The 22544-nt window shown below is 44.5% G+C and overlaps 1 protein-coding gene across 17 annotated transcripts in view; it reads left to right on the forward strand.

The window, feature by feature from the left end:
* The window catches only part of ZNF462 (zinc finger protein 462), a 128641-nt gene that overhangs the window by 52123 nt on the left and 53974 nt on the right, over nt 1-22544 (forward strand). For 10 of the 17 annotated variants that reach the window (XR_005654488.1, XR_005654489.1, XR_005654490.1 and 7 more), the window contains exons 3-7: nt 234-5839; nt 6604-6768; nt 8391-8677; nt 11401-11519; nt 15339-15530. Coding sequence is in view for 12 of the 17 variants with exons in the window: in XM_039870637.1 (XP_039726571.1) it covers nt 234-5839; nt 6604-6768; nt 8391-8677; nt 11401-11519; nt 15339-15530 (6369 nt within the window). In the remaining 5 variants the exon portion in view is untranslated. Of the gene's footprint in view, nt 1-233; nt 5840-6603; nt 6769-8390; nt 8678-11400; nt 11520-15338; nt 15531-22544 lie in introns of those variants that run through there. The other 7 variants (XR_005654491.1, XR_005654492.1, XM_039870639.1 and 4 more) reach the window with 7 other exon arrangements.

Raw genomic sequence — 22544 nt, forward strand, 5'->3', positions numbered from 1 at the left:
TTGTACCTAAAAGATGAGAACACTGCGTGTTCTCCCATGAAAAGTAATATGTTTACATTTGTTAGTGCTTCGTTAATATTCTTCAGGGCCTCATCTTGAGCACTTAGGCCTTTTGAGTGTGATGTTTATTAATGAAGAATAATTGAAAAGAAAAATTGATTTGCACGATTAAATTTCTTAATTCTCTTTTGCTTGGCTTTTCTCCTCCCACTTACCTTATGCTTTCTCTGTAGGTCAAAATGCAGCTGCATTGGGAACCGGAAGTTACTATGGCCACAGTCCAGGATATTACAGTCAGCATATTGTCCCTAATCCCAAACCAACAAACAAGTTTTTTCAATGCAAGTTCTGCGTCCGCTACTTCAGGTCAAAAAACCTCCTCATAGAACACACTAGGAAGGTCCACGGAGCCCAAGCTGAAGGGAGTTCGGTGGGACCCCCCATTCCAGGATCCTTAAATTATAACATCATGATGCATGAGGGATTTGGAAAGGTCTTCTCTTGCCAGTTTTGCACATACAAGTCACCAAGGAGGGCGAGAATAATGAAGCATCAGAAGATGTACCACAAAAACAATTTGAAGGAGACCACTGCTCCCCCACCTGCTCCTGCTCCGATGCCAGACCCCATGGTCCCTCCCATGTCCCTGCAAGACCCCTGCAAGGAGCTGCCAGCGGAGGTTGTAGAGCGCAGCATCTTAGAATCCATGGTCAAACCTTTGACCAAGTCTCGAGGCAACTTTTGTTGTGAGTGGTGCAGCTACCAGACACCCCGCCGAGAACGCTGGTGTGACCACATGATGAAGAAACACCGCAGTATGGTCAAGATCCTTTCCAGTCTCCGACAGCAACAAGAAGGGACGAATCTACCTGATGTGCAGAACAAGAACGCCCCCAGCCCCACCCCCAACTCCACCTACCTGTCCATGAATGCTGCAAGCCGGGAGATAGCTAACGCGAACGTCTCCAACTACAGGGGCTCCATCAGCAACTCCATCATGAGACCCAATTCTTCTTCAGCTTCCAAGTTTTCGCCCATGTCTTACCCTCAGATGAAGCCGAAGTCACCTCACAATTCTGGCCTTGTTAACTTGGCGGAGAGATCTCGTTATGGAATGGCTGACATGACCAATTCTTCTGCCGACCTGGAAACTAACAGCATGCTGAATGACTCTAGTTCTGATGAAGAGTTAAATGAAATAGACAGCGAGAATGGCTTAAATGCTATGGATCACCAGACAGCAGCCATGTCTGCAGAGCAGCTCATGGGGTCGGACGGCAACAAATTATTGGAGACAAAGGGGATTCCCTTTCGAAGATTCATGAACAGGTTCCAGTGTCCTTTTTGTCCTTTCCTCACCATGCATCGACGTAGCATCTCCCGTCATATAGAAAACATCCACTTATCTGGAAAGACAGCCGTCTACAAATGTGACGAGTGTCCGTTTACTTGCAAGAGCTCATTAAAGCTGGGGGCTCACAAACAGTGTCACACGGGTACAACGTCAGATTGGGATGCCATGAATTCCCAGAGTGAAAGCATTTCTTCCTCACTGAATGAAGGCGTAGTGTCTTATGAGAGCTCGAGCATCAATGGTAGAAAGTCAGGAGTCATGCTGGATCCCTTGCAGCAGCAACAGCCTCCGCCACCACCGCCGCCGCCACCACCACCTCCGTCACAGCCACAGCCACCGCAGCTACAGCCGCCACATCAGGTGCCACCCCAGCCACAGCCCCCACCGCCACAGCCACCGCAGCCATCCGTGCAAGCCCCACCTCTGCACCCTTACAAATGCACCATGTGCAATTACTCCACCACGACTCTGAAAGGGCTAAGAGTCCATCAGCAGCACAAACACTCATTCTGCGACAACTTGCCAAAATTCGAGGGGCCGCCCTCCAGCCTACCATTGGAAAGTGAGACAGACAGCCACCCCTCTTCCAGCAACACTGTGAAGAAAAGTCAGACCTCAATTCTTGGGTTGTCCTCCAAGAACAATTTTGTAGCTAAGGCCTCTAGGAAGCTCGCTAATGACTTTCCTCTCGATTTATCGCCCGTGAAGAAGAGGACTAGGATCGACGAGATCGCAAGCAACCTGCAGAGCAAAATTAACCAAACCAAACAGCAGGAGGATGCGGTGATTAATGTCGAGGATGACGAGGAGGAAGAGGAAGACAATGAAGTGGAGATAGAGGTTGAGTTGGACCGGGAAGAAGAGCCAGCAGAGGCAGTCCTGGAGGTGCCCACTGCCTTTTCAACTCAACAGATTTGGGTGAGAGATGCCAGTGAGCCCCAGAAGGAGCCCAACTTCAGAAACATCACCCATGATTACAACGCCACCAATGGGGCTGAGATCGAGCTCACCCTTTCTGAAGATGAAGAGGATTATTACGGCTCGACAAACTTGAAGGATCACCAAATTTCCAATACTGCTCTGCTCAGCACCCAGACGCCAATCTACGGGACCGAGCACAACAATGAAAATGCAGACTTTAGTGACCCTGGAAGGCTTTACTATTGCAAACACTGTGACTTTAACAACAAATCGGCCCGGAGCGTCAGCACCCACTATCAGCGAATGCACCCGTACATTAAGTTCAGCTTTAGGTACATCTTGGACCCCAACGATCACAGTGCGGTGTACAGGTGCCTGGAGTGCTACATCGATTACACCAACTTTGAAGACCTGCAGCAGCATTACGGCGAACACCACCCGGAAGCCATGAATGTACTCAACTTCGACCATTCAGACCTGATCTACCGCTGTCGGTTTTGTTCCTACACGAGCCCGAATGTTAGAAGCCTGATGCCGCACTACCAAAGAATGCATCCCACGGTGAAGATAAACAACGCGATGATATTTTCCAGCTACGTCGTGGAGCAGCAGGAAGGGCTCAACACGGAATCCCAGACTCTGAGGGAGATTCTGAACTCGGCGCCCAAGAACTTGGCGACGTCCACTCCCGTGGCTCGTGGTGGCGGTTTGCCAGCTACGTTTAATAAAAACACTCCTTCAAAGACGTTTACTCCAGAATGTGAAAATCAAAAGGACCCCTCGGTTAACACCGTTGTCGTTTACGACTGTGACGTTTGCTCATTTGCGAGCCCCAACATGCATTCTGTCTTGGTTCATTATCAGAAGAAACACCCTGAAGAAAAGGCTTCCTACTTTAGGATCCAGAAAACCATGCGAATGGTGTCTGTGGACAGGGGCTCTGCCCTTTCTCAATTATCATTTGAGGTGGGTGCTCCAATGTCTCCCAAAATGTCCAACATGGGTTCCCCACCCCCCCCACAACCCCCGCCACCAGACCTCAGTACTGAGCTTTACTACTGCAAACACTGTTCCTACAGCAATCGGTCAGTTGTGGGCGTGCTTGTCCACTACCAGAAAAGACACCCAGAAATAAAGGTCACTGCCAAATATATCAGACAGGCTCCTCCCACAGCTGCAATGATGAGAGGGGCTGAGGGGCCCCAAGGCTCCCCTCGGCCCCCTGCCCCCATGCAACAGCTGAACCGAAGCAGCTCCGAGAGAGACGGCCCCCCTGTGGAGAATGAGATGTTCTTTTGCCAGCACTGTGATTATGGGAACCGGACGGTCAAAGGGGTACTCATTCACTACCAGAAGAAGCACCGGGACTTCAAGGCCAATGCAGACGTGATCCGGCAGCACACGGCCACCATCCGAAGCCTCTGTGACCGTAACCAGAAGAAGCCTGCCAGTTGCGTGCTTGTCTCCCCCTCCAGCGTGGAGCGGGACAAAACCAAACTGCGAGCACTCAAATGTAGGCAGTGCTCGTATACCTCCCCCTACTTCTATGCACTGAGGAAGCATATCAAGAAGGACCACCCCGCCCTGAAGGCCACAGTCACGTCCATCATGAGGTGGGCATTTCTAGATGGCTTGATAGAAGCTGGCTACCACTGCGAGTGGTGCATCTATTCCCACATGGAGCCCAGTGGTTTGCTCCTACATTACCAAAGGAGGCACCCAGAACATTACGTTGACTATACTTACATGGCTACCAAACTTTGGGCTGGGCCAGACCCATCCCCTCCCTCTCTCACGATGCCAGCTGAAGCCAAAACGTACAGATGCAGAGACTGTGTTTTTGAAGCTCTCTCCATCTGGGACATCACCAATCACTACCAAGCATTCCACCCCTGGGCCATGAATGGTGATGAGTCGGTGCTGCTGGATATCATCAAGGAGAAAGATGTTATTGAGAATCCCATCCCTTCATCCGAAGAGTTGGTGGGCCATATGAATTGTGAAAACAGTATGCCCACCCCGCTCCCTGAGCAGGAACCTGAATGCCTGGAGGATCCAAGACTCTCCCCGGAGAAAAGCATCCAGCTCTCTTCAGCCAACCCCGCCATCTCTTCCACCCCGTACCAGTGCACGGTGTGCCAGTCTGAGTATAACAACCTGCATGGCCTTCTCACGCATTACGGGAAGAAGCACCCGGGCATGAAAGTGAAGGCTGCCGACTTTGCCCAGGACATCGACATCAACCCAGGCGCCGTCTACAAGTGCAGGCACTGCCCGTACATCAACACCCGCATCCACGGTGTCCTGACCCACTACCAGAAGCGACACCCGTCCGTCAAGGTGACCGCCGAGGACTTTGTGCATGACGTGGAACAATCGGCTGACATAGCCCAGAACGACGTGGAGGAGACGAGCAGGATCTTCAAGCAAGGCTACGGCGCCTACCGCTGCAAGCTGTGTCCTTACACACATGGCACTTTGGAGAAACTCAAGATCCATTATGAGAAGTATCACAATCAGCCCGAATTTGATGTCTTTTCCCAGTCGCCTCCGAAGCTGCCAGTCTCCCTCGAGCCCGAGATAACCACTGAAGTGAGCCCCTCCCAAGTCTCCATCACCGAGGAGGAGGTGGGAGAGGAGCCGGTGTCCACTTCTCACTTCTCTACCTCGCACCTGGTCTCGCACACTGTGTTCCGGTGCCAGCTCTGCAAGTACTTCTGTTCCACGAGGAAGGGCATCGCCAGGCACTACCGCATTAAGCACAACAACGTCCGAGCCCAGCCGGAGGGCAAGAACAACCTCTTCAAGTGTGCCCTGTGTGCCTACACCAACCCCATACGCAAAGGGCTGGCGGCCCATTACCAGAAGCGCCACGACATCGATGCGTATTACACCCACTGCCTGGCAGCCTCCAGGACCATCAGCGACAAGCCCAACAAGGTCATCATCCCATCCCCACCCAAGGACGACTCCCCGCAGCTCAGCGAGGAGCTCCGGCGAGCCGTGGAGAAGAAAAAGTGCTCCCTGTGCTCCTTCCAGTCCTTCAGCAAGAAGGGCATCGTGTCCCATTACATGAAGCGCCACCCGGGGGTGTTCCCCAAGAAGCAGCACGCCAGCAAGCTGGGGGGCTACTTCACTGCGGTCTACGCGGATGAGCACGAGAAGCCGTTGCTGCTGGAAGAGGAAGAGAGAGGCAGCTTTGAGAAAGCCGAGGTGGAGGGAGGCGAAGGCCCGGACATCGAGTGGCTCCCGTTCCGCTGCATCAAGTGCTTCAAGCTCTCCTTCAGCACGGCCGAGCTGCTGTGCATGCATTACACCGACCACCACAGTCGGGACCTGAAGAGGGACTTCGTCATCCTAGGCAACGGCCCTCGCCTGCAGAACTCCGCCTACCAGTGTAAGCACTGTGATAGCAAACTGCAAAGCACAGCGGAGCTGACCTCACACTTGAACGTTCACAATGAGGAATTCCAGAAGCGTGCCAAACGTCAGGAGAGGAGGAAACAGCTTTTGAGCAAGCAGAAATATGCAGATGGTGCTTTTGCAGATTTCAAACAAGAGAGGGTAAGGATATGTTTTGATTTCCCTTCCCCCAGGAGGCCTCTCATCACTGGTGCCCACATGCACTTCTTCGTTGCCAGCCAAACTGCTACAGGCTTCCTAGTGACTTAGCTTGCCAGAGAGCTCAATAAGTCAATTAAACATTTCGAGCTTGATTATCCCCAGTCTATGCTCACCCTTCTCCACGGTCCTGTGCCCCTCCCTCTCACTCCTCCCGAGGCTCCCCAGGGGAGGGTTGGGGTGGTTTCTCTGTATTTCTTTCTGCCAAGTAGCCTTATCCGAGGCCCAGTTCCACGACGACGCTCGCTCTCCCTCCTAAGGCAGCTGTGGACCGTCTCTTGGTCTCATTAGCGCTTCTCAGCCATGTCTCGGTCTGCAGCGTTGCTACGTGAACCTAACATCTCAAGGAGTAGATTCTTTTTTTTGTCAAGAAGCTCACTAAATGGCGTAGCTATGCAACGTTTCACCTGCGTAGTTGAAATTGGTTTGAAAACCAAGATAACTTGGTGGCAGTGACGATGAGGCTTCTGCACAGAAATCTTCTCTCCTCACAAGTCGTAACATACTTGGGTTCCAGAGACTTTGCATAGTAGGCAGTGTGCCACGACTCTGACGAATTCGTTATGTAAAAATACTCACGTATATCTCCCTTGGTTTTTAACCTGCTAATCCGCTTTAAAATAAAATCTGCTAGTAAGCTACAAGAATAAATGCCGGCCGTTGAGGGAGGGCTCGGAGTACTGATGGCTACCACTGTATTTTACCAGCCTTTTGGTCACTTAGAAGAGGTGCCAAAGATCAAGGAGAGGAAGGTGGTGGGCTACAAGTGTAAATTCTGTGTGGAAGTGCACCCGACGCTCCGAGCCATCTGCAATCACCTCCGAAAGCACGTTCAGTACGGCAGCGTCCCAGCCGTGTCCGCCGCCGTGAAGGTGAGACGTGGGAAGGTCTGGATGAGCATTCTTGTGTGCGAGCGATTCGAGTTACTCATTAACCCCGTTGCTCCAAGCAGCTCAGGAAGGGGCGTCCTCGAATGTGGGCGTTCCTGAGTGATGCTTGGATTGGTCTGGCTTGTTTTGATTTCTTTGCAGGTTGGACCTTTCTCGTCTTTCGCGTTTCGACCTGTTCGCATTTCGATCTGGTTCCCTTCTACGTCGATAGTTTGGTGGGAACGGAAGACCCGGGCCTCTCGGTGCAGGAGGCTCTGGGTCGCGCTTCTATTCTGCATGTAGTGCCATTAGGTGTTTGCTCTTCCTAGTGGCTCAAGCTCTTGAGAGGAATGAAGTGGGTTCTGTTCCCATCGTCTTCTGCTCTTCCCACTGCCTGGCTTCTTACTGTTCTCATCTGGCTGACGATGCACAGAGCCCAAGAGAATCCATCTTTTCCTTCTTGTCCTGGGTCCTCTGAGGAGCGGAAGAGACAGTAAATCTAAAACTAAAAGCCTTCAAGTCACAGTCGGCCCTGAGAGCCTGTTGACCTGATTTGCCTCCCCCATCTCCTCACCTGTATGTTACTGACAACTGCTTTCCCTTTTCCCCTGACCTTTATTAGGCCACCTGTTTTGAACATTGTAATCCTAATAGCGGACACTGTTTCAATAACCACGCCGCCATCCCTGCCTTCTAGGATATGTCTAAGCGCTTGTCGGTTTTGAGCAGAGAAGTTCGTTCAGGGCTCTGCTCTTTCTCCCCGGATATGTAAATATATTTTTGTCATCTGCCCTTCTTGTTCTTGTGTCCTGTTTTGCCAGCGTGGCATGGAGGTAAAGCTCCTGCTTTTCTTCTTTGAAGACTGAAGCCTCCTGGCTGTCGGCAGCGCAGTGGCTCCCGGGGGCAGCGGCGGTCAGCTTCTTCCATGCCACTGCGGTGTGTCCCTGCCTCGTTTCCTGGACTCACTCAAGGGAGACAGCGCGGCTCTTCCTGTGTAATCAGTAATCCAAGGAGCCACCTCGAAACATGAATAACTTAAAACCAGGCTGCTTTTTTTTTTTTTTTTTTTTTTGAATCAATGATACAGCAACCCTCAGTCAGGAGGGAAGTCACAGTCCGTCGGGGAGGGGATGAGTGTGGGGAGCAGAGGGCAGGATCTTTCACTTTCCTTTATTTCCCAAGGATGGCCCAAGGCTCCTAGATGCCCAAACTACTCAGTTTTTTTTTTTTTCCTTCCTCTCTCCCTCCCTCCCTTCCTTCCCTATCTCTGAGCCATAACCTTCACCCTGCTTTATGTCAGTTTAGGTGGGATCGCAATTTGAATTTTCTTTTGAAGATAGGGGATAAGTGAGTGAACTGTCTTCGAATTGGAAGAGCCCCTCTCTCACACTTCCCAGGCAGTAGTGCCCTATGTGCGGATACGTTGCCCTAAAATCGACACCGCTGCTTGAAGAATGGCGGCCGGGTTTGCCCTCCGTCTCCGGGGAGCCGGAGTCGGGGAAGGACGCTCTGGCAGGAAACGCTGATGAATGTGGGAGAGTGAAGGGAGAGGAGGAAAGCTGGGGCAAATGACAATGGATATTTATTTTGTTGGTGGGGCATGTGTGTGTGTGTGGTTCTCTTAGCAGGAGGCTGAAGACCCCTCCCACTTGTTCCTGGATGGATTGGAAGCAGCCAAAGATGCCAGTGGCGCCCTGGTGGACCGGGTGGATGGTGAACACTGCTTGCTTGATGGAATGTTGGCGGATGAAAGCCGGCCGGGGGGATACCATTGTAGTCAATGTGACAGAGTCCTGATGTCCATGCAGGGGCTGCGTTCTCACGAGAGGAGCCATCTGGCCCTGGCCATGTTCACCCGCGAGGACAAGTACAGCTGCCAGTATTGCTCCTTCGTTTCCGCCTTCAGGCACAAGTAAGTACTATCAAGGGGTCACAAGGGGTAACTGGGAGGGGGTGTCACAGCTGGACTAGAGCAGGAGAGGCTCAGAGGGGTCAGAAGACCCCGCCTGTGGGTCATGCCTGCTGTTTACTTGGCTGTTACTTTGAACTTCAGCCACCCCTTCTGTCACATGGGGCTAAGAACAGGAGATTGCTTAGTTGACATTAGATTTGACTAATGCAGGCATTTTTTACATGACAGTTTTGGAGGTATTGCTGTGATTTGCACAAAGACAAACCAGAGAGTAGATAAGTTTACTGGTGCATCTGTCAAACATTCATCCAGAACATAGTCATCATTTGAGGAGTAAAGTTTCATTTGGGAAATTGAGTGGCTAGGAGGTAAAATTAGGACTATTAGCCCATGTGACCAAAGAATCATTGCTCGATATTTTTAAAAAGACCTTGAAAGGTAGTTAAGTTGATGGATGCCAAAGACGTGCTTGAAGTACAGGGTGGCTGAGAAGAAGGAGCTGCCTGTTGCCAACCACAGCTTGGAAATGGTAAATGTGGGGTCTTGTGTAAGGCTTTTCAGGGTGATGGGAAGAGGGGCTCTGAGAAGAAACAACCTTTTGTTGCCTTTCTCTTTCGAATGTATAAGAGAGATAAATGTTCGATAATGTGTTCTGAAGTCTTGGATGAAGGTGACTGATTGTAAGACTGACGTGCCGTTTATTTTTATGATAATTGAAAATAAATGATGGGCTGTTTGCTTCTTTAAAGATAAAGTGCTAGTTAGTGGATGTCGAAAGGCAGGAGGAGGCAGTGCTTCTGCAGAGGTCAGAATGGATTACAAACTCTTTATTATTAGTCAGAGCCTAATATCTAATCTTTGTCGTTGGATCCAGGCACTGGCATAAAACTTGAGTAGTTCTCATTATTTCAATAAGTATCTTTTTGTACAGCATCTGTCAAGTTTTCTGACACACAGTAGAACCTCGATAAATCGTTGTGAGTAAATGACGGTGCCCTGTGCTAGGCGCTGTGCTGGAGGCTTTGGGGGAATATAAAGACAACGAGGACATGGTCAGTGATCTAAGGGAATTTAGAGTTTAGTCGGTTTATAAATTAAGCAAACGCACAAATGACGCGGCGAAATAAGGCACGTCCTTAAAAAGTACATCGATAAAATGCTATGATGTTTCAAAGGAGAGAAATGTGACTTCCACTTTGGAAGAATCCAGAAGGTTTTATGGAGTAGGGAGCATTCGAGTCAAGTCTTAAAGTAGGAAGATAGGACTTGAATCATCTGTAAAGGACATGTGACGTGGAGGAAGACGAGAGAGCGCAGGCCTGAGGAGGAGAGTGAGAGGTGCGTGGGGGCCCCGCTGGCGGTTCAGTTTGACTAAAGTGTAAAAACAGGTGAAGGAACAGTGGGAGATAAAGTCTGAATACTTGAGCAGCGCCATATTTGGAGTCTTTGAATGAAACAGGAGTAATTTATAATTTACATTACTGGTAAGGGAGACCGAGATGCATGAAGTCACCATGATTGCCAACTTTGTGGAGCCTCACTATGTGCCAGGCTTTGTTTGCTCTGTTTGACTCCAGAGCAAACACATCTTTATCACTGACAAGAGCCTTGATGTATGATCTCATTTTATTCTCAGGACAGCCCTATAAGGTATGGTCCCCTTATTATCCCCATTTTCTGTAAGAGAAGTTGAGGCTTTTTAGGATAGAGAGCTTATAGAACTTGCTCAGCGTCACAAGACTTGTTTGTAAGTCATAGCTGGGATTCGATCCCAGGCCGTCTGACTTTATAGCTCATGCTGTTGAGTTGAAAAGAAGAAAGATGGGAGAGACCAACTAAGGGCAGTGATAGTAGTTGATCCAAGAAATTAAGATAGGACTTTGTGGAATGGTTGAAGGAACTAGGATCTGCCTAGCTGGGAAAAAATTGACTTAATGTGGGAGATGAGGTAGAGTACAGATGGCACCTAGGTTTTCAGTCTGGTTGGCTGAGAGGACGGTAGCGCCCTTTACAGAAACAAGGAGGTAAAAAAGAGAATTTGGTTTGGAGAAAAAAAAAAAAAACCCTGACAGGTTTAGAGTAGGTTGAGTTTGAGATAGCTAAAGGGTGTCCAGAGGGAGCTGTCCAGAAGCAATCCAAAGTGCTTCCTGGGAGCTCGGGAGAAGAGCGAATGTTAAGATGGTAAGTGGTACCCAGCCCAGGTGAGTCGTTTGGAATGGCCTCTAGTTCTCTGGGGTACTGTTGCAAATTACCACACCTGATTTGGTAGAGTTATTATTTTTTTAGACTAGTAATTAATATGAAGTACTGGGAATGCATTATAATTAAGTAACTGCCTTATAAGTTGCTTCTGGAAGACTGATGTACAGCAAGCATGGTTATGTTTATCAGGGGTATGACAACCTTCGGATCTTGTGACTTCCTTTAAACACAGGTGCATATCTACAAAGCCTGGAAACAGACAGCCTATTGCAGGTAGTTAACCATTTTAAAACCTTTGCCCACTCAAGCGTTCTTCTCATCCTTCCTTTAGCTTCCTCTCTTATTAGAGTAGGTACAACTCTTTCCTTTTCTTTTTTTCTTTTTGGTAAGCACCGTCATTAGAAAGTAACAATGACTTTGAACGTTTAGAAATGGCACTTCTAGAAAAGGGAAATGAGACCATGTTGCGTGTAGTTTTTAATCCTGTCATTCTCCTCTTTTTTCTTTCCTTCTGTATAAAGTTTGGATCGTCACATGCAAACCCACCACGGACACCATAAACCATTCCGATGCAAAATCTGCTCCTTCAAGTCCTCCTATAACAGCCGGCTGAAAACACACATACTCAAAGCTCATGCTGGTGAGTCGGTGTTCATGATGCTAAGTTGTCTGAGTTTGAAATCCAGTGGTCTTCACTGAGTGAAATTTTAAAAGTCTTTTGCCCCAGACCTGAGAAGTTATTCTTGAGATGGTAGTGTGTTTAGTTTTATTTTAATCTAATATAGAAAAATTAAAGAATCACCCAAAGCCAAAATAATACCAAGCCCCTGTTACCCATGTCACGGTTGATTCATGCTGCTAACAGGTACCTACTAACAGATTCATGCTATTAACAGTTTTTATTTGTTAGAGAAATTTCTAAATCCCCCAGCCTTTCTAATGGAAATGCAAGAATTATGACATCCACCGAAGATAATTCCCAACTAAAATAACATTATAATCTTGAGAAGTTCAAATGGGCAAAGAGAACTCAAGATTTCTCAGAAGATGCCTTAGATACATTTTGAAACACAAGATAAGAAGTGACTTTGGGTCATGAATGTCCAGGAGCTATACTGGTCTCTATCTTTCTATCAGTCTGTGTCATCGTACTTGCCTCATGAACATCCCTTACCTACCAGGCTTTGCGCTAAGCATGTTATATTCATCATCTCGTTTAATCATAATGACAATCCCAAAGGATAGGTGTTGTTGTCACCCTCAGTTTCAGATAAAGATACAGAGTCTCAGAATGAAATGACCTGCTCAAAGCCATAGAGTCCATTCACGAAGAATTTGACTCCAGAGCAAACACATCTTTATCGCTGACAAGATGCAGCCTCTCTCTCTTTTCTGCTCTTCGCTACCTTGCATATGATAGAGGATGCCCACAGGTAGCTAATCAGAACTCAGCCAAACAAGAAAGAGGTATGACAATGAGGAGCGGTCCGGAAGTTTTTTCGTGACTTCTCAGTTGCTCTCAGAAGCCTAACTCAACAGTAGCCTGTGGCTCTCTCGGAGGTTTTGACAACTGTAGAGGAACTTACATCAAACCAAAGGGAAATTGGGGAAATGAAGGCTCAGAATACCTGTCTATAGTATCAGAGATTCTTTTAAGAAATAAGATCTCCACCTTGAATTTCCTCAGCTAAGGTGTTTAGAATTCTAGCTTTAAATTTTGCAGTCAAGTAGAATTCTTCGGTCTATTTATTAGCTTCCTTTGTATGGTTATAAAAACCACCCAGAACCTGAGTCCTTCACTTTTACCATCTCCTCATTCCCTGTGGAAATGTGATCTTTTCTTTTTGCTAGCTCCTGAGTGTTGGGTCCTGTTGAACTGGCTTAATGGAGTAAAAACTACTGAAATCTTCCAGATGCCTTAAGCCCCGCTGGGGGTGGGGGATGGGACAAGGGATTAGCCAAATGAGCTTTTCTGTACCTGTTAGTATTTTTATATCTTCAGGAAAATTCCATTTAAGTCCATTGAGTGAGAGGGTTCAAGTCACTCTTTTCTAATTGTATATTATACATTCTTCGGCTAGGAAACCAATCCTAGCGAGTTTTTCCCATAAGCCTCAGCCTTGTCAAAAGCACTTTTACCAGTGGGAACTTGGTAAATGATTTGGACTGTAGGAAGGGCTTTAAAAGAGTGCCAGAGGCTGCACACTGGCTCCAGGGCACTGAGTTAAACTGACCGAGCAGACTGGCCTTCTGGTTGGAGAGAAGGAGGCATCCACAAAGAGAGAGAGAGCACGAGCACGGGAGCATTGTGATTCAGTCTGCACACCTTGGAACCTTAGTGTCCATGACATGGCTCTTAGCCACTGATAGTGGCTCAGCTTAGAGAAAGCCAGTACATTTTCCAAAGGACTCTTGACTCATCTTATCTGTTCCAGATGGTTTATTAGATTTTATTTTAAAGGATAAAAAGTCATGTCGACTAACCAGATGACCTGGATTAGAATTCTCTCTCGAGTTGGGCTACCTAAAACCACTATACAAAGTTCATACAGCCAGGCTTGCGTTAAAAAACTGAAAAATGAGATCAGGAGAGCAGCGGTGTTATACGCAATATTATATATATATAATACTAGTAAAGCCCATTGTTCATGGCCCAGCATTAACCTGTAACTCCTAAGTAAGGTTGTGGAGACAACGGACAGGTGTGTTCTGTTTGGATTCCCTGACTTCTTTGAACTTCCTTTCTGCCTTGGGCTATAGCATGTTGTGTAAATCAAGGTTAGTTTCAAGATTTTCTTAGAAATGCAAGCTCTGAAGGTCATCAGTGGTGAAAAGCAGGCTTAAAGCAGAACTTGAGATGCTGGGCTCACTTCACATGTAAAACCATTTAGTGGCAGGAAACTAACCATCTTGGCCGGATGAAACAAGAATAGAGGTTTACCTTCCAATTCCTGCTGGAGATGTCAGCTCTGTCCTCAGTTCATTGTCACAGACCCGCAGAACTTTCATGACTTAAGTTCCTTCTCTTATTCCTCTACTCCCATCTCTTTCCTCTCTCTCGTTTTTAAGTTTCGCCTTAAAAATAAATTTTAAAAATACATGTTTATTAGAGAAAAATTGAAAACGAAAGATATAGTCATAGATAATCTTATCTAACATTTAACCACTCTTAACATTTGATAATATTTCCTTTCAACTATTTCCTCTATGATTATTTTAAGTTATGATTATAATTTAATATTAATATATTATGCCTTCCTCTGTATTTTTCTGAGTATCAGTATTTTATTTTTCTATGTTCTTAAAAATATTTTAGAATTCATTTTAGGGAATGATAATTCATCAAGAAGATAGGCCCACTTTTACTTAATCATTTCCCCATGGTTGGAAGTTTCGGTTGTTTCGTATCTTTTTCAAGTCCAAATAAATGTTTATTTCTAAATAAAGCTTTCTTTGTATTAAAAGGTATTTATTTAATATAAACTCTCAGAAGTGGAATTACAGCACTGCAAACATGACCATCCTAAGCCTGTTGTTATAAAAAGCAAAATTGCTTTCTGAGTTGATCATACCAGGGTATATCAGTCCACCAACATAACATGGCCATTTCGCACTTGCTCTTTAAAAATGCAACTAGCTGAAAAGCCGATTTAAGGCAAAGGTAAATCATACTCTAATTTAGTCATAGTGATTTGTGCTGTATTTCAGTGATATAAAAATAATTTAAAGAAAAATAGTTATTTTTACTTAAACGTCTCGATTATCGAAGAAATCGGAGATCACACACATTTATACATATACAACTCTCTCAGTTAAAAAAAATGACTTACTCTTACCCACTTCTGTACTATTGATTACATAGAGAAATGGATTTTATGCTGAAGTTTGTGAACTGGTCCAAAAAAAAAAAAAAAACACTATAAGATGCATGGAATCAAAGAGGTGAAGAGTCAGCAAGGAAGTAAAGAATGAGATTAGTACGATAGACTGTGCACGGACTGACTTTGTGCTGGAAAGCCACCGATAGACCCTTGGAATAAGAATTAAGTGTATTATTTTTTTGTGGATGATATAAAGGCAACCTTGAATGAAAAGTGACATGGCCGTTTCTAGTATGGATAGGGAGGAAGAGATTGCAAAGCCTTTCTGATGGAGGTGTTGTAGGCATTTGGTGTCACTCCCTATGGGGGAACAACCCATAGGCTCCTCCATGTAAGTAGAGCATGAAATGAAAAGAAACCAGGTCATTGATTATGGAGCTCCTCGAAGAGTTTCTGTCCCAAAGGAGTGCTAGGGTTGTGGAAATGGGCGGGTGGTTGGTCTGTGAGGGTTCTTAGACCCTGAAGCTTGAGAAGCACTTCTGTAGAGTGAATTAATTATGTTATTTTGTTTTCTACCCCACCTTATGCCCTCCTTCCCTCTTTTTCCTTGTCTGCCCCTTGCCACCATCTTCTTCCAGGTGAACATGCCTACAAGTGTTCTTGGTGCTCATTTTCCACCATGACAATCAGCCAGTTGAAGGAACACTCCCTCAAGGTCCACGGAAAAGCCCTGACCCTCCCCAGGCCACGAATTGTCAGCCTTCTTCCCTCACATACCCACCACTCCTCCCCAAAAGCTACCCCGACCGAAGAAGTGGAAGACTCCAATGGTAAAAATGGGCTCCTGAGCCAGAATTAACCACTTAAGATTGAGGCGGGCTGGGATTAACTGCCAATCATTCTTTCTTGAGGAAAATCTTACACAAAAACATGGCGGTTCAAGTGAAGGAAGAAGTGTGAAAAGGTTGAAACAGTATAGAAATTGGAGTTGGAAAGTGTTGTGAATTCAGTGAGCATCTGGTGCCAACTCATATGAGCATTGCTGGTGCCAAGATTGCCATGCGTGCGATGGGTTAGTGCTGGATTCTTCCACTGGGGCTGTGAGCAAGAAAGCAGATAGAATACCGGACAGATGTATTTCTTTGTTTATATTTACTTATTTATATCCTGTCCTGTCCTAAAAAAATATGTGTGTGGTGAAGTGTTTGGGTTTTGAGATATGTAAGTTAACAACACAGAATTCAGAGTAGGAATGAAAGGGTAAATGGGTGGGGCACAAGATAATTTAGGGGTAATGTGATGATTTCTTATAGCTGAAGGATGTTGAGAAAGCATCAGTTGGAAAGAGGGTTTAACTATCCAGTTTTGGAGCCTCAGAAGAAGTACAGGAAGTCATGGCAATCTAAGCAAAGCAGTAGGGTGTAGGGTAGGAGGTGGAAGGGAGGGTGGGAGAGAGAGGAAGAGAGAGAGAGAGAGAGAGAGAGAGAGAAAGAGAGATCATCGCAAGTGTGGCATAGTGAGCTAAGGAATGAGTTATTGTTTTGACCACACCAAGAAACAGAAGTGTTTTTGATTACTCAGCTCACCTCAGGTGAGTGCAGAATCAGGTGCTCAGGAGAGGAAGAAGTCTGTAGATTCTGAGAGATGTAGAAGACCTCGCAGACCTTGCTCTTTTCCATGCCCCTTTCATGCCTGAATCCCTTCTGTAGCATCTGTAGTAACCAGTTATCTACCACCAGCTTAAATACTTCCCAGGTCAGAGAACAAGCTGTTTCCCAAGGTCTACTATTACGTTCCTGGGAGGAGCTCAGTGGACAGAAAGAAAGTTCATGGGCGCTCGGGAACAAAGACTTGGCTTAGAATCTTAGTTCTTTCAATGCCAGTTGTAGTTGTATTTTCTTGGGCAATCTTGTTTCCTAAGCTCACATATAAATTTGGATAAAAATAACTACTTCAACCCATTAAGTTGAGATATTAATGAGAAAAAGTGCATTGGTGAGAATACCTAATACAACATCTGACACATAGGAGGTATTTTTAACAAGTGGTCATTTTGTTTCTGTGATTTTCATCCTTTGATTGAAATTTTGGCCTTTGGGGCGGTTTATAACCAGCATGAATTAGGGGTTATTTTTAATGTAAGGTTTTAAAAATATAGACTCTTCAGGTAATCTGAAGTTCTGACAGGCCAACATGTCAACATGGTCATCTGATTATCAGATTATCAAGAGAGTAATCTTTATTCATGAGGTCTGCAAGAAAACTGTAAGAGGCAAAGGAAAGGTAAATCCTGAGACTAAAAGCTGCCTTTACTGAGCTGTGGAGTTCTGTGGCCTTTCCTTTGCAAATCATTAAACACTGTGTTAAACACGATAGCTACTTACTAGTATTCCTGTCTTAAAGGACTTATGTTTAACAAAGCAGGCTTGTTGTTATGAATGTGGCTTGTGATGAAGTGAGCACGCTGTCTCTGCAACTGTTGTATGGTAGTTTAAAATGTAGGAGGAAGCCTGTCCTGTGTTGTTGTTGTTGTTGTTTTTCCAGGAAAATTTAAAGAGTCTCAGAGCTAGGGGCCAGGTGTGTGTGTGTCGGGGGTGGAGGGGGATGTACAAGTGAAAGGGTACAGAAAATGTCCCCCGTTGCCCCTTGAGATTCTTTGCATTGGAAAAGATTGGTATGTTGCAAAAAAAGGGCAAAATATAATTTGATGTAAATTGTTAGATCTTTATGGACATGATTTTCAATTAATTGCTTTCATCTGAAATAGAAGCTATACCTATGGAGTGAAATCAGTCCATCTAAACACCATTTTCAGCAAAGAGTTTTTACCTGGGACATTTCTCATTGTCATACCTTCTTTTTCCTTTGTCCTTCTCACTTGAAAGGTGGGTCTTAGTCACATAACAAGGGAATCCCACAGACTACCCACTGCATGGATTATCTTCCTCTGCATAGGCTAAGAAGAGTTAAGGTCAACCAGTTTCCTGAGTCTATAATCTCTGCCTGTTATGCATGGAAGAATCAGAAACGAATACTGTACCAGTACCATTTTATCCCCCCAACAGCTTAAAATCAAATATTTAGAAGATATTATCGGTAACTACATCTGAAGTAATCACAGCCCTAAGCCTGAGGCCTAACCTTTTTGGAGCTGATTTCAGATTCTTGGAAGCTAGACAATGTTAGGACCATGGGGAGGATGGTCACAGAAACATGATGATATATAATATTGAGTAACTCTCTACATAACACAGTCTGTCTTTATTCAGCTGCAGCAAGATCACTTGCAATGTATAAAAGTGAGGGGTTTATTCCTTCTAAAGACAGAACATACTGTGAAAGCCCTGGGTGACTTATGCAAAAGTCATTGGACCTGTGCTGTTTTTAACATAAATAAATAACTGATATCAGTGGGCCAGAAGTAATTCATTTAATTTGATTAAAAAAAAAAAAACTTGATTAGAGGATGGGGGAAACAGAAAGAAGGCATCGAATGAGCTATTATCATGAATGAATAATTCTACAGAAAGAATAATTAACAGTTTATTCGTTCCATAAATATTTTCTTGAATCCTTACTATAGGTCTTGCATAGTTTGGGATGCTCAAGAATGATGGAGGAGGTTGAAAATGAGAAGACTATGTACTAGGGAGCCGAGGAGTGGATTCTTAGAAACGGCTAAATCTGGGGGATAAAAAAAACAGCTGTGGGGCTAGACAGTAGCCTGTAAATCACGCCTTGAATGGTGTTTGAAACACACATGTGAAATCCAATTGCACATTTTAATAGGCAGAAGCTGTGGGGCTATTGGCTCTCGGTTACGGTTTCCCACACTGCAGATGCCAGGACACTGAGAACACAAGAACCAAAAATGTGTTGCAGGCCTGGGGGGAGTTGAGGTCCATAACACCAGGGAAATCACTGGTGTGTCCTTGGCTTTCTGATTCCCTAGTGAGGAATGTGAATAAAACGAGTTGACATGCTCGGTGCTCTTCGTAGTGTCAGACACTTGCCATCTTGAAAGCGAGCCAGTCTTCTCTGTCGGAAGGAAACAGCCTGAGGAAGAAGGTTCTTGCAAAGCTCCTGTCCCTCCCAGCCCAGAGGGAAGCGCTGTAAGGGCGGGAAGCTGAGACGGCTGAAATGAGAAGGTGGAGGGGAGAGTTCACCCCAGCTGCCTGGCCACACACCTGTTCTGTGCATAAACAGAGCTCTTAGGCTCTTCTGGGCTGTCAGTCTTGACAGGTTTCATCAGCACGTGAATCCCCTATATATTCTTCACAAGCGGTTGTTGGAAAGAAAAGACACGGCTGTGTGGTGTTAGTTCTGTGTATAGGATAATGGGAAATGACACATAATTGCTATTCTAAACAATGCGTTAAGGGGAAATCATAAGCTTGTCAGCAAAAGGAAGTGCTCTGCTGTGTTTGTGTTTACTGGGCTCCTTCTCTTGCCATATAAAATACAGGACTGGGTTTTATCAGGCTTTTTCCAAGTCTCTGCTTTCAGTACAGAAAAATACACATACGTACACATCTATAAAATAACAAAGAAACTTGAACAGCCTAGTTTAGTTATGAGATTTGTTTAGATCTGAGAAGCTACCCAATGCATGGGCAGTGGGTAAATAACTACCCACTTATCGTTTACCAGCTGTATCATTTATAAGAAGTCAGGCCAATGGTGACATCCCATCTTTTTACTCCCTCACAATTCCCCCACAGAGAATAATTTTATTTCTTCTACCTAGTTATGTTGTATGGAATTGTCTGCTTTAGGAAATAGCTACTGTGATATGTTTAGAACAAAAATGAAACACTAAAGCCAGCTGCAAAACAAATAGGGTGAATGAGGGAACATAGTTTTTTCACCCAGGCTCTGGTTAGCAAGTCAGGGAAAACACCAGAACTCTTGGTTGCAACGTCCTTCCCTTTATAATATAGATCTCAATATAGTCCACCCAGCAGAGAAGGCTTTGCTATTATGAATTAATAGAAAAATATTATAAGGAGCTTTGTGATTTTTTTCCCCTAGTAAAAGATTTTCTGATATAACTTTTCAGTTGGCTTTTCTATTATAAACTCTAAAATAATATTTGATATGAATACGATTTTTATCAAGATACCTCTCATCAAAGAACCACAGGCACTTCTTATTGTCATATCGAAATCAAAGTCCTCTACATTGCATTCAGAGTTCACCATTTAGTCACCCTTCCCCCATTCCAGAATGGCCTTGCTGACAATTACTAATGTTTCCAGCATCTAACTTCCTTTATTTCTACTCCTGTACCTTTGAGTGAGCTCTTCTGGGAGTGCAGAAGGACTTCCTCCCTGTCTACTTTTCCCTATGAATCTCTGACTTTCGCATTCTCTAAAGATCAAGTTTTAATGGTCTCAACCCTATTCTGATTACTCTTCTATTGCTGATCTCAATGCTTTCTTCGTACTTGTGTATATGCTATGGGTTCTGTCCCATTTCCAATGGTGGCAGTTAGGTAGGTGCTTATTAAATTCTGACTTTTTTTGTCTAACAAGTGATTTCTTGGAGGCATCACAATTTTTATTTCAGTAAGTTATACTGAGCCTCCTAACATGTCTAAATGCAGAGAACCAAATTGTACAAGGGTAAGTTTATTTCATTTCCATTTCAGAAGCAAGGTCAAAGGTAAGCAATCCAAAGATGAAACCTTAGGGACCGCTCCCACAGAAATCTTCTGACACATCATTCTTCCCAGAGGAAGAGGTCTTTCGTGACAAAGAACATTTTAGACATTGTCATTGTTCCCTGCATAACAAGACCTTCTGTAGAGGTGGGGAACTGAAGGTTGAGACAGGATGTAAGTCTTTCCAGCCCTCAGAAGGAGACAGAAAGTGTAGTGGAGCTGGAGGGCTGGCATTACCCGTGTGGTCACTTGGTGGCAGAGCCCCGTCTCGGAACAGATGCACACAATCGTAGACCTTGGAGTGAAGTTTTCTGTGTCTTTGTCAAAAAACTTACAGTGTTTGAATACAGTTAAATCCACATTCAGAGAAGCTATAGTGCGAAGCTGAATGACAAAACTCATAGATTAATGACATTTTCTATTCCATCTGAAAATTTTACCCACCGGGATTTTAACATAATATATTAGTTAGAGAAGACCTGTTTTATGAGATTTATACTGGTCAGTTTCTGTAAACCATAAGTCAAAGATTGGAAAACCTTTTCTGTCAAGGGCCAGATAGAAAATATTTTCAGCTTCGTGGGCCATACAGTCTGTGTTACAGCTACTCAACCGTGCCATTGCAATGTGAAAGCAGCCATAAACGATATGTAAACCAATGAGCATGGCTGTTTCCAATAAAACTTTATGTACGGAAACAAAGCGGAAGCCAGATTTGGCCCATGGGCATTATGTCACTGACCTTTGTCATCGATGATTGGAGGAAAAAATGACAGTAATACCCATGAAATTAATCCAGTCTTTAATAAATGTCATTATAGACCTTTATATAGAACATATGGACTGCCCCTGGATGTCATTTAAAATGTAACCTGACCTAAATATATATTTTATTTCATATATGAAATGTAGGGTATTAGATAATGCTTTAAAAACACGACATGTGAATAATATTTAAGCTTAAAAGAAAAACTTCTCTAAGACTTAAGTTGGGTCTAGCACCAAACTATCAACTCATTTAACCTTGACTATGGCAATACTTGACACTTAAAAATTAAAATGTGAGATGCCTGCTTTTCAGAGAGAAGCTTTTCAGATTTCTAAATAGGTCAGACATCAAATTCAACCTTTAAGAAGATCCAATTAGTTGCTAGGGCATCAGACCTTCCACACAGGTTCCAATTGCAATCAGATTTCTCTCGGGGTGAAAGAAAGAAGAGGTGGTTTCTGTTAAAATAACAATAATGAAGTGGAGACTCTTGAGCGAATAGTTGTGAAGTACAGAGATTTACATCATTTGTAGCACATGGGACACGAGGCATAATTTTAATGGCTTGGCCATAATGTTTAATAGGTTCTGCTGGTCTCGAAATTATCTGACCAGAGAATACAAACCTTCCCTTTTCAATGTCAGGCTTTCTACATCGAAATGTGATCTGCAGTTTATTTTCATGCTTATTATGAAGAATGGCATTTCTACTATAAAGACTTAAAGACTTTTATAACTTCAGTGGTGCAGAAGTCTTCAGAGGTTAAATTATCAGAAGTTGGCAAATAGGAAGCCTCCCAAAATTATCACTATCCTGAAGTTGAAAATCTCGTTATATATCCTTCCCAAGAAATCCACCTGCCTGAGATTTCTGGGACTTTTTGAATTAGCCACAGTTTCGTGTGCCAAGGATTAAAAAACATTTCAAGTGTAAGCTTTCCATGTCCCGGAAACTTAGTCAACTAACCATCTCCCTCTTCCCATGCCAAGAAAAACATTTGTTCATCAGAAATATAAGCATATACTACCAAACTCATTCAGAGCTAGTTTCTAGCAACACTAGAGTTTGCTTCATAATTTAACATCTGACTTTTCCGCCTCTTGGTTGGAGATTCTCCTAATTCCTCCAGAACCTTGGTTATGATAGGTAGCTAAAGGAAAGAAGTCTACTTTATTCTTTAGTAGAAAAGATATTCGATTGTTAGTCAAATCATCTAAAATGACTAATCTTAGTTCTTTTTTGAAAGAATTTTCCCTTGTCTTCTCATTGCCCCCCTTGAATTTTCTTTTCCTGGAACTGGAGCTAGATATTTTAGACTAATTATATTTGATATAAAATTCTTCCAACTCTCTTGAGACTTTTTATGACTCATAGGCCCTCTCCTCTCTTTCAAATACTGTTCTGCACTAGAA

Source organism: Pteropus medius, unplaced genomic scaffold, assembly GCF_902729225.1.
Source record: "Pteropus medius unplaced genomic scaffold, Ma_sr-lr_union100, whole genome shotgun sequence".
NCBI classification, from domain to species: Eukaryota; Metazoa; Chordata; class Mammalia; order Chiroptera; family Pteropodidae; genus Pteropus; species Pteropus medius.